Source organism: Parus major, chromosome 12, assembly GCF_001522545.3.
Source record: "Parus major isolate Abel chromosome 12, Parus_major1.1, whole genome shotgun sequence".
NCBI classification, from domain to species: Eukaryota; Metazoa; Chordata; class Aves; order Passeriformes; family Paridae; genus Parus; species Parus major.
In genome coordinates, this window is record NC_031781.1 from 2,636,724 (window position 1) to 2,653,266 (window position 16,543).

General features: G+C 41.9%; 1 protein-coding gene across 3 annotated transcripts in view; it reads right to left on the bottom strand.

The window, feature by feature from the left end:
- The window catches only part of VGLL4 (vestigial like family member 4), a 73,257-nt gene that overhangs the window by 40,905 nt on the left and 15,809 nt on the right, over positions 1-16,543 (bottom strand). The window contains exon 1 of one of the 3 annotated variants that reach the window (XM_015640774.3): positions 2,180-2,619. The exons of the other annotated variants lie outside the window; for them this stretch is intronic. Coding sequence (XP_015496260.1) covers positions 2,180-2,261 — 82 coding nt within the window. The 5' untranslated portion in view covers positions 2,262-2,619. Of the gene's footprint in view, positions 1-2,179; positions 2,620-16,543 lie in introns of those variants that run through there. 3 annotated transcript variants of the gene reach the window in all.

Consider the following 16,543-nt stretch of genomic DNA (forward strand, 5'->3'; position numbering starts at 1 on the left):
GAGTAAAACCACCAGTAAACTTCATAAAACACACTGACACATCTCACCATCATAGAAATCATCTCAAAAACCAAAAACAAATGTTTCAAGAGAGAATCTAAAGGAACAAGGAACCCATCTGCTTCCTGAGGCCTATAGGCCCATCTTTCCTTCCTCTGAAATATCAAACCTGTTTTCCCCACCACACAATGTATTTGTATCTCATCCTACATCTTCAAAAGCACTTTCCAGGAAGGCATCAATTTTTAAGTAGTTCAAGTGTGGGCTTCAATAAATCCCAATTACTTGAGTTTGAGAGGGCGTTTTGTTGTCAATGTAGCTACTACTACAACAGTGTCCCTGGAAAGACAAGATCCATCACCACTGACACAACTCACTTATAAAATAAATACTATGGCAGAGGACTGGAAGATCTGTAGGCATCTCTAAAACACCCTTTGAGCTCAGAGCAGATGTTGCCAGTGTTTACACCATTTAAACCATTGGGATATAAACACCTCGCTATAAACACCACTGAAGTTTTGCTTTTCTTCTCTTCATTTTGTGTGTGTTTATTTTAGTGTTAAAAATGTTAACTTCTAGAATAAGGAAAATAGCAACAGATGTTTAACCTAAACAAAAACTGCTCTAGTAGAGTGTATTCCTTAAGCTGTTCTTTTGCTTTTTAACTATTAAAGCTAAGATCTGGTTCAATAACAATTACTGGAGAAGAGGATGGGGAAAAAAAAGGGGTCTGGAAAGAATCTTCCATAAATATTAGGCATAATTACAATGAATTGAACTAATGAGCCAAAACTTAGTCAACAAAACACTCAGATGTATTACGTAAATAAAGCTTTGCATAAAATTCCATGGTCTTCATCAGAAGTTGTAACAATAACAATAAGAAAACACTAACTACTGCACAGAGCAGTGAAAAAGTTAAAGGATCCTGAAATGAAAAAGTTAAAGGATTCTGAAAGTAGTTTCTTTTTTCTTGCTCTAACAAAGAGAGCATGGGATAAGAAAGAAGTTGGGAATTCAACTCCATGGAACCCCAGCTTTGTATTATTCAGCTCAATCTTCTGTAAAAGAGCTTTATCCACGTGAATATATAATATTTGTGCATGAAAGAAAAAGCAGGAAAAAAGGAGAAACAAAGACATTAACAGTAAAACAGGGAGCCCCTCCACTTCCCGAAGAGAAGAAATGTGGCCATGCTGGTTTAGGGATAGAAAAGCCTGCACTTTCCAAAGTCAGATTCAGCTGCCTGCGTTCTGGCCTGCCCTTTTTCTGAGCAGTGTGAACAGATATCTCTTGGCCTATGTACGCTCCTCATTGTTTCTTTCCTGACAACTCCAGCAAGTTTATTTTCCGAACGAACATGGGAAACGTTCCTGCTGAATCAGAAAAAAAAAAAAAAAAAAAAAAAAAAAAAAGCTTTTCGCAGCGCTTGTGTGTGGCTACAGCAAAACCAGCCCCGCTGCCAAGCCGAATTAGCTCAGTGGTGCCTTTCTCTCCAGGCAAAGCCAAGCCATAACCGCTCCTCGCAGCCGCACGTAGAGAAAACTCCGCGATTAACAAACTGATTTTGCCCTGCTACCTCGGGCGCCTTCCCAGCAGGGCAGGGAGGGCTGACAGCGTGAGGCCAGCGAGCCGCAGCCCCGGCGGACAGCGCGGGCCTTGTGCAAGCCCCGGGGCGGCGCTGGGGGCCGGACAATGGCCACGGCCCGCGGGGACACGCCGGACACCCGGCCGGGCCCACGCGCGTCCGGCCGCGGCCCAGCCCCGCGGCGCCGGCAGAGATGGACAAGCCCCCGATGGACAAACCCCACACGGACAAACCCCACAAACCCCACACGGACAAACCCCCGCCCGCCCCCCGGCCTTTAGTGCCAGCAGTGCCGCCGGCGAGTGAAAGTTGGCGCTGAAAATGCTGCTTGTGGAAGAAATAAATAAAAAATAATAAAAAAAAAAAATTTAAAAAAATCACATGAAAAGAAAGAAATCCCTGCCCTGAAACAAAGCTCTGACAACAGCCCGCGGGGCGTCCCGCACCGGCGATCTCCAAAAACATTCCCGCTGACAAACAGTGATCACCGCTGGGAAAAGGATCCGTCCCTCCCGAGCGGAGGATCGAGGGATCCATTCCCTCCCCGTGCGAGGGGACCGTTGATTTCCCGCGGCGAGGCACTATTACCTTCATAGCACAGGATGCCGATATTGTTGTTCATCTTGTCCAAGTACTGGTAATTCAACAGGTCCATCCTCATAAACAGCATTTATCGGGCTGGCAGAGAGGAGAGGCTCCGGGAGGGGGAGGCAGACGGTGCCGAGGAGCTCCCGGCTTCCAAACGCCAGCAGAGGCCCAGCCTGGAGCGGGTCGGGAAGGGGGAGCGGGCTCCGACAGCCCGGGGAACGCGAGGGGAACGCGCTGCGAGGCGGCGGGGGAGCCGTGCGGGCGCTTCCCAAGGGCTCTTCCAAGTTTTAAAAAAAAAAAAAAAAATTAAAAATAATAATAATTAAAAATAAGAGCGTAAAAGCAAAGCGAACGCGGCGGGGCAGGCGGGGAGGAGGGCGCAGCCCGCTGCGAGCGCCGGCGCTGACAGCGGCAGTGCCCGGCACTGCCCGGCGGGCCCCGCTCCGAGCCCGCTGCCCTCAGCGCCCGGCCCGCCCCGCGCAGGCGCTGCCGGCCGGCGCCGCTTTGTGCTCCTCAGCGGCCCGGCACGGAGCGGGGGGCGGCGGCCGGGGAGGAGCAGGGAGGAGGGAAGGAGGAAAGGAGGGAGGGCATGGCCGCGTCAGAGCCGCTCGCACAGGAAACAGCGGCGGGAGGAGGAGGAGGAGGAGGAGGAGGAGGCGGCTCGGGGAGGAAGCGGCGCTGAGGGGCCTCCTGCGGGCACGGGCGGCAGCACGGCGGCTCGGGGGGCGGCGGCTGGCCCCGCTGCTAAAAACTCATTCTGCCTCTCTTCGCTGCCCAGCACGGCCTCAGAGTCTTACAGCGAGGAGTAATGCGGTTCTACAGCAACAGCAGCCATGGAGGCACGGCATGGCATGACAGGAATGGTGAATGGAATCACAGGAATGAGAGAGACAATTAAAATAAAAGGCGTGAGGCAGTGGCCATTTCCCTGCGTATATAGCTTATATATAAATAGTTTTAAAAGGTTTCTCTCTCTGCATATAAACAGGCATCGCACACATTGCTGCAATTCCATCAGGGCACAGCCAGTTCGGATTTTTTAAGGGTTATTAGTGGTTAAACATTCCGGGCTCTGGCTCTTTAGCAGCTGCCAAAGCTCGGGCTGGGATGGCAGAGATGATGGAGACTGGTGCTGTACCTGAAGTCTCGGGCTGATCCGAAAAGAGAAATTAAAAAAAGCTGATGGAATCCTGATTTTCCCTCTGCCCTCTTCAGCTTGGAGCAGAGCTCTTCCCTGCCCGTCTGGGGTAGGGAATCTTCACGGTACACACAAGGGCAGAACCAGTAAAACGCTTTAATTTCCACCCTGAGAACTTCTCCCCTCTGCTAGAGAAAGGGAAGGGATGACATGACAGAGGCAACTCACACAGTGACACTTTGTAATGGCATTTTGAGACTTACTTGAATGCTCTGGGTATTTCAATAAGAACAGATAGTTCAAATTAACTGCTGGTGCCAACAGAATAGTCTAAGGAACATTGCCTAGAATATAAAAAAGGTTTCTCCTCACTTCAGATACAGGATGCTGAAGTAACAGCACGTTTCTTGAATAGTATCTAATAAAGTTACAGTTGTTTTGCAAAAGTTGCAAGCACACAGACTAAAGCAGGCCGTGCTATTTTCTAGAAAGAGAGATATCTTTAATAAAGAGTAGTGTATCGTGATTTTTAAGCGGGGCAAAAGAAGTTGTGCATATTGTGCATGCTCAGAAATATTCTACACCAAACCATCAAGTTAAAACAGCTGTCTAATAAAGACATCAACAGAAATCTCAGCAATCTAAGATATAAACAATAATAAAAATCCACACCTACATTAAAAAAAGAGAGGCATGTTTCCTCAGCATGAAATGCAAGTCCCTCACCAGTTTTAGGGACAATGGTCTGATATGTGCAGTTTTTAACATAGAGAGCATCCCTGAATTCACATGAATGCAACACATTTGTTGGGTGCTTGGGAAGGACAAGAAGTATTCCATTTTTTCAATTAAAAATACTAAATTTTTTGTGGGAGGTGCAGATGATGAAGAAGAAAACACTATTTAAACTCCTTTAGAGTGGTGCTCTACAAGACAAGGGTGCACATGGGCATTACAATCCCGAGTCAAATCTGAATTTTCTATATTCAAAGTTACATTTTTCTTCAAGCAGTTTGGAAAAGCGTGGTTGGATGTTGTCCACAAACCACTGACTATTCAGGAGTGCTGTCCAGACACTAATAAAGGAGTTAATTCTTCTTTATTAGAGCAGTAGTCACTGGTGTACAGGTTTTTAGGCAGTAATGATCCCTGTTGGGTGAATGGCTTTCAGCATTTCAGTACAAACTCTGATTGGACTTGTCAAATGTTGCATAATCAACATGCTTCACAATAAATAATAATAAACTGCACCAAACACCAAGAGCTTCTTGAACTCCTAAATTAAAATATCTATGCTGAAAACAAAGCAATGCCCAGTGAAAGGGTGGGGGGGGAATTATCAATGAAAACGTATTTTTTATATTGCATTTTAAACCCAAAATCCATTCTTAGGAAAACTTTCTTTGAAAGAAAATTTTATCAGCTCAACAAATCCATGTCCAGCAGACATCAACCTCAAATACTGACAGGATCACTGTGAAGCACTTGGTTCCTGCCAGCAAATTCTCAATTCTGCTGCTCATCTGAGACATCCTCCACTGAGCTGAAACCAATAATCAGTGAATCATTGGGGGAAAAGGCAATTTTTCATCAGTTCCTTTTACATCCTGGTAGCTGCAAACACAGCCCCGTGCTGAGGTACCTCTGCCTCTCATTGTCTGGAGTATTTCCTCTAGGATTGCACACTCCCTGCTCCTGGCAGAGAATCCCAGCCCTGAACTTTAACACAACAGCAGCCTCTAGAGGTACCGGGACAGCCACGGGCTCCGCTGGGATTTCCATGGCATTTTATTCCAGTTACCCCACAGAGCAGGGGACAGGCTCCAGCCTCCCAGGGATCTGCTTCACCTCAACACAGAAAGCAAATTCAGTCTGCACGCAGCAATCTCTTCCCACCTCAGGCACAAAAAACAAAGCAAGGAAAGCAAAAAGAGCAGGTAAATCACCACTGTCAATAACAGGGCTTAATATAAAAAGAAATCCTTACTACTGTGTATTATTTGTTCACCTGGATTTTTGTAGGGAAAAAAATTTAATAGATCAAGTTGGTGATTTATCAGATTTGACAGTGAGAGTTTATATACAGGTTTCAGAGAATTTGAACATGCACTTTAGAGCATTACAAACACACAGGGAGCTGCTTTTTTCTTTGTCTTTTCTCTGCCCTTCTCCACCCTCTCACACCTGCTGCTGCCTCAGGCAGTGCTGAAGAGCCTGAGAAAATGAAATGTCTTTGGTGCCTGCACTCCACAGCATCTTCCAGGGGGAAAATGGGCAAGAATCAACCCCACAGATGGGAGAGAGCTGAAATTCCACCCATGGAGATCATCAGCAGAGAGCAACTATTGAAACAGTGACCAGTTCTGCAACTGAGAGAAAAAATAGTCTTTATAGAGGTGAGACACACTCTGATATGTCTGCATGGCCACACAGTGCTGCTCAGCATAATTCCATTTTTGAGTAGATAATTATCAGCTGCAGCTCCTCAGGTCAGACAGGCACCTCCTGAAACCTCAATGCACACCGAGGAGGAGGTGGAGGAATAAAACAACAACATTTAAAAACAGGTTTTACCTTTTTTCTTTCCCTAAAAAAAGAGCAAATTCGAGTTAAGGGTTGCTAGGTGGCGATGTGCCTGAAGGAAAAGGCTTTTCTTTTTCCACACACTCCACTGCCGTGTGTGGGAAAAGTTGTTCTCAACATCCCTGTTCTTGTATTTCTGTTAGAACTCATTGCACAGGAAAGAGGCAAAACAAAAATTCTCCTTGAAGCAGGATGGGGTGTTTGCTTTGAAATGCGTTCAGGTGTGATGAGGAAATGCAGTTAATGGACTGAACACGCAGCAAGCCCAGAAATGCATGACAAGGAAAATGACATTTCAAGTTCTTGCAAGCAGCAATCTCACAGCTGTGAGATCCACAACTCTTCCCTCAGTGAGTCAGGTACCACAAAAAATGACTTTACACACTTCTTACAAAGCATTAAGCGCTCACAACTGCACCAGTGAACAGAAGATAGCAAAACATACATTATTCTTACGTGCATTCTTCCACCTCTTTTATTTTCTTAATCACAAAGTTGCATTGCAAATAGATTTTAATCACACCAAACTACCTGCTTCCTTAAAATAAATCAATAATTAAAGAAAGCCCCATCAGGGAGAGCAACTCTGAGCTCAAGCTGGTGCCTTCCTCTTTTACCTGTCCCCTAGTTAAAGGTTTCAACAACGTGCTAGATATTATAGAACACAAAAGATGCTTTTCTAATTATCACTGGAGCTTCTCAAGGCTGAAACAGGAAGCTTACACCCAATATCGACTTGTAACAAAATAATTTGTGTATTCTATCATTCTTAACATAACCTAAACTTAGGGAATGCTGCTTAAAAAACCCAACCACAGCATGATCCAGTGAGGAGATCTGAGTGTGTGAGTGTCCCAAAGAGCTGGGATTCCCTTAGGAATCCCCACTGAATAAAATGCCAGGGAAACCAAAAATACAGTGATGATGCCTAAGAATGCCTAGAGCTGCAACCACCTGTAGGGCCCAGGAATAGATGGTAATGGCTTGTCTGGACTGGCAGATGGATTTTTTAAAATTTATATTATTATTATTATTATTATTAAAAATGCCTTATTGTACTGCAGTTCTTATTCCATACTTCAGTTCTTATTCTGTACTACTCATTTCTTTAAAGACACACACATTCTAAACAGCATCTCACTGCGATGGTAAATAAAAATTTCAGACCATTTGTTTGTAAATATGGAGTGATTTAGGACCAGCTATTTCATACCAGCTCAGAAAATTCCGAGGTATTTATCAGCTCAAAAAGCTTTGGGTTAATTAAAGCCTGCCCTCATCAGCAAGAATCTTTTGTCTCCCACTCCAAATTAAACACACCCTCTGTCCTTCCACAGCCTTTTTTAGGTGGGAATTTGGGCCAGGAAAGGCAGAATCCAAGGCAGGGCACAGACAGAGCTTCCCTTGTTGGGTTTGTTGGGTTTTTTTTTTTGGCAAAAACCACATTTATTTCTGGGTGAATACTTAAAATAGGCCCAGAGGTGCTGGATGAGGCCTCTGGTTTATCAAGAATATTTTCCATTTCTCACTGGTATCTTGCAGCTCTCAATTTGCTGGTGTTTTTCCCTTTTTGTTTTCTTAGGCTGGGTTGAGAACACTTCAAAAACGCAGCTAAAGCACACAACAGATAAATCTAGTTTATCTGGGTGGAAAAAAATTGTTATGTGCTAATTAAAAGCTTGATAATCTTTCCTGTTATTTGCATACTAATTTAAATTTCTGAAGGGTTGATGATAATCACAAACATAATTCAACTTGAACAACAAAGTCTCAAACTCCAGATGCAAATGCTGCCATGCCCTGACACTGTGAGCAGGGCAAAAAAATTACCTTATATTTTTCCAATATGAGAAACAAGAGGATAAAAAAAAAACAAACCAAAGAAAATTTAAAAAATGAGAGATTACTAAAGAAAAAAAAAGCCAATTTTAAGTCAGCTTGATGCTCAGGCACCTAAACCACTTTTAACTTAAGAAAATTAGGAGCCAGACCATGTTTAGAGGTTAGATTTCAAAATTACTGTGCGTATCCCTGAGCTTTGGGAAGAAGCAAATCCAGTTTCCAGAAGCCACTAATTACAGGGTTTAGAAATAAAGCAGAGAGCTCTAAGATTGCTAAAGTCTTTGAAAACATTTCCCCTTATAGCTTCACTTGGCAAGACATAAAATACACTTTTTATATATAAATATATATATAAATATATATATAAATATACAGGGCCTAATTGAGCTTAGATATCAACATATGTAAATACGTGGAGCTGACTTTGCTTGCACAAAGACTGAATATTGCAGTAATTATAATCACCTTATAAATGAGATAAAACCAGGATTCCCAATGCTGTCCCATGCACTAAAATCAATCACAACTTTTCTTACGAAATGGAATCATTTTAGCTTCTACACATGACAGCAATTACTCACCCAGAATTTTAAGATTAAAATATTAATAAGTAGCATTGCAAAACCCTATTATATAACTTGCAACCTTCTTCATTAAATTAAAATGAAATTTCATTCAAGCTCTAAGGCTATTCTTTTCTAATTGAGGGTCTTGTTCTCAATTATTTCAAAAGTATTTGTCCTTAATAATATTTTTTACCACACCAAAAAGAAAACAAAATAAAACCACAACAACAAACAAAAACAAAACAATCCTTAAAAAAGCTCTCACTTATCCCAGAATGTTGTGCTCACAAAAATCCAGCTACTCAGAAATCCTTTGCCCAGGATGCTGAGGGGTGTCCTTTAGATTAACAGAATTAAAAAAAACAAAGAAAACAAGAAAAAGAACAACCCCTTTACATTATTTAAATATTAATACAAGAAGAGCATGTTTTATTCTATAAATATATAATATTATATATTATTTATTAACATATAAATTATTATTATTATAAGTATTATAAAATATTATTACCAATTATTATTTGTGCAGGGTTCTGTAGGACACAAGTGGAATGTTAGAAATTGTCCTAATCCCACTAAATCCTGCAGAGGATTCCCTTGCTGTCCAGAATTACAAATTCAGGTCTCAGAAACAGAGAGATAATAAGGAAAAACCTCACAAAAATAGTCACAAAACTCCTCCCTGTTCCAAGCCAAAACTCCAAGCCCTGTTCCAATCCCACAGGTACACAAAGCATCTTCTCCTTCCAAAAATGAAACCTAGGGAATGCTGAAAATTCTCCACCAAAACAATTTTTCAGTGGAATCAATGCTAGCTTTTTTTTATTGTGCTCTTGCTATTTTTACCCAAAAAAGAAATGCAAAAAAGAAGGGTTTTCTTCGTGTTTTGGATTAAAAAAGACATTTATTTGTTAGTAACTTCCAGCTTTCTGACAAACCAGTGAAGTCTATATTTACATTTCCCATCACTTCCCCTCTGCCCTGGTTTTCTTAGGGATCACACAAGCATCACTCACCACCACTTCAGAACCGTTCTTTAAACCAAAGTTTTGGTTTTCAATTTACCAAAAAGTCATCAAAACCTCCCTCTGGTGAGCACTGCTCGTGCCACAGGTTGTCCTCAAGGCCAAGAGGAATCCCAGGTGCTGCAGGAATTTGCAGTGACACAACCTGAGCTTTGCCATGTTTTAGCACTTGCTTGTTTTTAACCCAGAGGCAGAGAGGAAAGGATCACAGCTACCAAATTTTAACCACAAAAAATAAAAAAAAGCCTTGGCTGTGCAGATTTGTGGGTACATTTTGATTTTTTTCAGTTTCAAGTTTTTTCAGGATTTTTTTCCCCAAGGCTCCCATCCACCACCCCCCTTCACTTCCTGAAATTCAGCGTTTCCCAAACATGACAAATATTCCACAACATCCCCAGAATTTCCTCAGACTTTTAAAATCTTTTCCACCTTAGTATCCCCTTTCACTCTTTCTCTCCTTCCAACAATCTCAGCACCCTCCTCAAGCTGTGTTCTCCTGCCACCCTAAACCCATCCCTCTCTTCCCATCACTCCCACCTTACCCATCCTGTCTCACCACAATTTCCCAACCAAAGATTAATTCTTCACGAGCCAGGCTTCAAAATTCCCTGTTTCCAGGCTTGAGAATTCCCTGTTTCCACAATTCAAAATTCCCTGTTTCCAGGCTTCAAAATTCCCTCTGGACCAGCCACACACAGCACCAAAAGATACTCAGTCATGGCAAGCTGAAATCCCAAAAATGAAGTGACAAATCACACTCTCAGAGTACCACCCTCGTCTCTCCCTGTCTTGGTCCTTTTCCTCTTGACCTTTTATTTCCTTTCTCTCGAGCTGCAGGTGCTCTCAGATCCATGAACTCAGTGTTTGCTTCTCTAACCCAGTGATATTCCATCTTCTTTTCCCAAAAGCTGGAAAAACAGATGTCTTGGCTATACTGGAGTTCACATCCACCTCCTTCCAGAGGAAAGGGTAAAAAAGGCATTATTTTGTGACAGGACTGGTGGCTAAAGAGGAAGAAGTCCAGCAGCTCCCCACTGAGATAAAATTCCCCTATAAATAAATCCCAGCTCCTAAGCAAGAAGAACAAAAAAAATTTAAAAAAAATAAAAAATCAGCTGTAGGTGGTGAGCTGGACTAATTACATAAATCAGATTATTGTCAAAAATTCTGGGCATGTTGCTTGCAGAAGCTGGAGGAATTGAACTGTCACATGAAAATGATTGCTCGGGCTGGGCCAGGACAATTAAACGAGGAGTCACATCCCTGGCGCGAGGCGCTGGTTCGCTGGGAGGGCGATAAAGGAAAGGGAGACACGGCGTGCACCAACAAGCACCTCAGCCAGGCATCAAAGCAGGGCACAAAATCAAAAGCTCCCACTTTACAACCTTCATATTGAGTTTCTGTCAGCCTTGCTAATGGTGCTGGAGCAGGACTGGCTGCCAGGTGTGGGAGCAGCCCTGGGTAACTGGTCCAGGAGATCCAAAATTCGCACTCTGGTGAGCCAGCACTCCCTGCTGAGCTGCTGGGCTTCTGTTTGAAAAGGATCAGCAGCAAAAAGGTCACAAAACATTTAATTCAATAAATTATAATTCATATAAAATTATATGAATTCAAGTCACAATAATTTAATGTAATTAATACATTTTTATATAATTAATTCTAATATATTAATAAATTAAATTTAAACAAAAGCTCAAAATCCTGAGCTGGAGACACCCTAGTCTTTACCATTACATGTCTTAGGAATAGGTTTTCAGGAAAAATACTGTAATATATTATTTTTAAAATACAGAAAAATTTAAAGAGTATTGCTCCTTTTATTCTCCAGGTTCTTTATGTTGCAATTCCATAATATTGCAAAGTTTTGCAATGCTGATGCTTTTTTTAAAGGCCCTTTTCTCCTGCAGGCACCCCAAGATATTGCACACAATTTTAATTTTTTTCAGTTTTTAAATCTAACCAATATAAACAATAAAATCATGGAAATTAGGCCTCAAAGTGAATCCACAACTGGAAATCAGTGAAAAGTTTTGAACTGAACATTTTTGAAGGCTGATGGCAAAGTGCCAAAACGTTTGGGTTGGGCAGAGCACGACAACTTTTAAAAAGAGTAGATGGATAAAGACTCAAAATACGTTTTCCCCTTTGATGTCCCACTCATTTAATGCACTCAGCCATGTAGAGATCTGTCTCAGAACAAATTCACTATCTTGAGCTGCCTCTGAAATCAGACACTTAGACACCCATAACACGATGGAAGAAATAATGATATTTTTTATTATATATAAAGAGAAGAATGCACCTAAACCAAAGCCACGTGATCCAAATTTTTACTTTAAAAGGTGAATTTTCTAACACTGAATACAGACAATAGATTGGAAATATTATGTGCACAGAGTGTCTTTTGCAAGGAGCCCTGCAAACACACTGGGTTTTCACCTGAGGCCAGTCTCCAGCGCTGTGGCAGCTGGAGAAATGCAGGAAGATGAGATTTCCCTGGAGGCACAGAAGCCAGTCAGATCCTGACTCTGCAGGGACCACGCCTTGCTTTCATCCACTCTCATAACTACAAATAAAACAACTCTTGGGCTGGCTATTCCTTTCAGGCAGAACCTGTCTGACCTGTTGATGCACTGACAGTGGGTTTGAAAATCCACCAGCCAGGGGAGAAGCTTTATTAAAGGAACCCTGGTGGAACACCCACCTCCTTTTCCAGACTGCTAAACTCCCCTCTTTACCTTTATCCATGGGGGATGGAAATCCAGCTCCTTCCAGGCACCACGAGGAAGGCTGGAGCTCACAAGGAAGAGAAGCATTTCCCCTCTGCATGGGAGAGGAGCAGCCAATTCCTGCTGGACATCCTGATCTGCAAGCCCAGCAGGGAAAAGCTGGTCGAGTTGCATATCTTGGACATTCCTGGATTCTTGTCACCCTTCACATGTCTCAGTGAGCACTATCTGCTTCTTAACTTCAGCTAAAAATCCCCCCCAGCCTGACTTGGGTCTCAGGAAAACGTCCTCACATGGTTCCCCTGATCAAATAGACTATTCTAGACTATAATATTACTATAATTATATAATATTATAGACTATCCTCACAGAAGAATGAGGGCTCCGCATCCCCGAACCTCACAATAATTAGAATTAATTACTGTCCATGGGAATGAGGCCTGGCAAGGCAGCAGCCTCAGTAAAAAATCTGTAGTGCAGATGATCCCAAGATCAAAGTTCACCTCTCAGTTATCAGCAGCAGGATGCAGCTACAAAGGGAAACTCAGCCTCACTTAGATCAGATATCCCAACAGATTCTCCCTGTGCACACACCACTTCCACAGGCAGCACCAAAAGATCATAAACCTATTGATTTTCTCAAACAAATAAAGCTCCAAAGCCAGCAAGTTCCTATTTTTGCCCCAGGTGAATCCGTGTCACTGACAGCACAGAGCGAGACATCAGCCAGTGTGTAACAACACTCACACACCACCCCTGGCAAAGCTTCTGCCTGGATTATTCTTTTTATGCAATTTTATGCCACCAAGAAAATCTACCTCTGGTGAGCCCTATCCCACCTCAACATTCCTCCTTTTTTTCCCCCCTCTATCTACATGTGGAACATGGATTTTTAAAGTTCAACCCAGCCCCCAGTGCAGGCACTGTTCTCAGATTATTCTCATTTACTGACAGGCACTAACATTGATTTTTAGACCCCACTTCCTCCTCAGCTTCTCCAGCACTGAACCCTCAGAGCTCTGTCAGCCTCAGAAGTGTTGGGAAAACGTGCTGAAGCCTCTCCCCAGCCAGACCAACCCCAGAGACAGCCATCACACCACAGAATATTTCAACAACACCGTTCCTGTTGAGCTAATTTAAGCTGTTTTATACTCCCAGACAGCTCAGCTTCAAGCCTGCTCCACTCAGCTTTCCTTTGCTTGCTGGAAGATTGAATTTATGTCAGGAATGTCCGTGCAGTGGAGACAATCCCAAAGAAACCAACTAGGAATCAGCATCAGCACTGCCAGAGGTTATCAAATACCCAGCAGCTCACTGAGTTTCACAGATAAAATACTGTAAAAAAGGGCTACAGGTGGTTTTGCTGTGCTGCATAAGAAAGGCTGAAAATCAATCCTGCACCTTTGGATGCCAGAGTTGAGCGATGCTGTTTAGGACTGCACCGATGGCAGAGTGACCATCACACAAACCCCAACAGGAACACGGAGTTCTCATCTTCACACACCTCCTCTAACATTAATAAAGATTAATATTGTCCTGTATTAATTAATATCCTGGTCTGGTGTGACTGAACTGCAGGAAAAGCTCTGAAGATTGGAATCAGTTACAATGGTTTTTACTGATGCAGTGTGTGCTGATCAGATCAGTGAACTCATTAAACTGATGCTGCTGGGTCATGACAGCTTCCCAAAGTTGGTTTCCTGTACTGGTTTCCAAGTAAAATTGATAATACACAGCCTAAAACCAGGAACAAGCTGGGAGGGGATGTATTGGTGACACCAGCATTTGTCATGCTGTTATTTTATTCCTCATATTATTATTTTATCCCCGATGTCACAGGGCACAAACTGTTGTTGCTGATTTAAATCACACCAGGTGCAGCCCCTCCTCCTCAGTACAGTGATAAAACCAAACCCCACAGCCTGAAAAAACAGTTCTGGGCTGAAATATGATTGTAGCAGACTTCAAGGAATGATGTTGCAGCTCTTAAAAGAACTTTTAAGTTGTCAATTCCTTTCTCCCCAGCCTCCAGCTTAATTCCCTATAGAATTCCCTGTGCTTTTCCAGCTTCCTTCTCATACTTTACTTCAGAAGCACCTGGATATTAAACCTTATAAAATATTTATATATCTAAACTCCTATGAATTATGGGCTAAACCAGCATTTTACACCATGGCAAAGAAATTGTGCTAAGAATGTTCTAGCACAGGACAGCCTTTTCCTCCCTTCACCCCCATTTTCACCATTTTTCACTCTCTGTTAGAATTCTTCACCCTCAGAAGATCAGCTACACAAACCTCCAACTGAAACAAAAGCACCTTCCAATTTTTCCTTGCTATTTCAACCAAATGCAAAAAAAATTCTCATTTTAAAAAATTAAATTAACTATTACTTGAAAGCATTAAATATTTTAAATTTTTCATTACGCTAATAACGATTCATTTCTGTGCAATCAGAATAATTTCAGCTACTTGACAAACGGCATTATATGGATTTCCTCACAGCCATACAAATTCCAGGACACCAATTCACATGGAACATTTAATTAAATAGCTGGCCCATGGAATTTAATTCCAGCAATAACCTCCAATCTGCACCACTGCCTTCATAATGGCAGGTAGAAGGAAAATCAAAAATAAGACCTCAGAGAACGCAGAGAGTAAATTGAAAGAGACCTTAAAAACCTAAAATCTTCATTTACAGCTTTTATTTCTCAAAGAAAACATCAGTTATTCTATATCAGCTACCAGAGAAATTATTTCTCTTCTCTATGTTTTAACAATCAAAAGAAGTCACAAGGTAGCATAAATATTTTCATAAAAATTTAAATTTGCATAAATATTTTCCCCTTGCTTCAATGAACATGCAATTTCAACCAATTAAAAGGGAAAATTATGATCCCTATCCAACTTAATGAAGAACAGGAATCCAAAGAGGAAAGGGAAAGAAGGAGTTTGTAAAAATATATTTGGAACCTGTCATGTCAGAAGGAAAAAAAAACTCTGTCCCAGCTAAACCCAGGACAGAATCCAATCTGAGAAACAAATTAAAGTTCTTCCACAAAGAAGTACTTTAGTACTTTAAAGACATGAATTGAAATTGCTGGAGTGCTACCAGAACCTGCTGTTATCAGTGACTGAAACTGTGGGGCACAGGTTGGAACAGAGCAGTGCTGGCCAGGAGGGAACAGCCACAAGCAGCAGTAAAAATCTACATTTTTTATTGACATTTTCAATGACATTTCATTGTCAGCCTCCCTCCCATTCCTAATTAATATTTGAGTATGGCAGAGCAGAAAGTGGCATTAATAGGATTGCATCAGGGTCAGTGGAACAGCTCATAACACCACTGTGCCCTATTTCTGAGGAGGAAAAAGAGAAATAAATCAGGATAGATGCCAGCTGATGAGACAGACAAATCTCAACAGATGACATAAAAAAAGAGTCCAGAGAGAACACATCAGAGTGCAGGCAGATATAACAACATTCAGGATTTTATTAGAACATGGTGCTGCATTGTCATGTGGGTTTGCCAGGTTGCCTCTGCTCCACCTATAAATGGATAAATTTCATCTTGAAGCCTTGCAAAAATCAAACCTTTAGAACTCCAGAGCTTGTCTTAAGCCATTGAGAAACCCACCATATCCCAGGTGCTCACAGAATCCCTGTTTTACCATGGAAGGAACATTTTGAACCATGTCCCAGGTGCTCACAGCATCCCTGTTTTACCATGGAAGGGACATTTTGAACCACATCCAGGTGCTCACAGAATCCCTGTTTTACCATGGAAAGGGCATTTTGAACCGTGCTCTGCCAGCTGCTGGGGTTTGGTTGGGTAAGTACAAAGTGAACAAGAAATCCATGACATTTCATTGCTGATGTCAGCCCCCATCCCAGCTCTGAACTCTGCTGGCACGCTCTGGGCAGCGAGGAGCCAGCCTGGACACAAAGTTTAAGTGACCTTTAAAGGCAAAACATGTGTTGGGAGCCATGAGAAGCTGAGCCACTGTTCAGGGAGCAGCTCCTGCCAGGAACACGCTGGGGTTCAGCAGCAGCAATGGTCACACAGCTCTGAGATCAGGAACCACCATTTCTAAAAATGCAATAAACATAAATCTAATTTTTAATTTTTTTTTTAATTTTTAATTTTTTTCCCAAATTCTTCCTTTCCACAGAAGACAACATTATTAAAGCCCATTATTTTCCTTCACAGTCAAACACTGACAAATGACATTCTTAATAAGCTGTGCACCTATTTCATTCAGTATATGAATAAATTATTGATTGATAATTCTGTTAAGGACTACTATCAGTGCTGATGTAACTATCCAAACATACTTCTGAAATTGGAGTTCATCATTTTGGAATAAAAGAGTAATTTGAGTAGGTACAAATGTAGCATAAGATGATACACTATATATATGCAATATATATCACATATATATTATATAATGTATTATATTACATATAACATATTATACA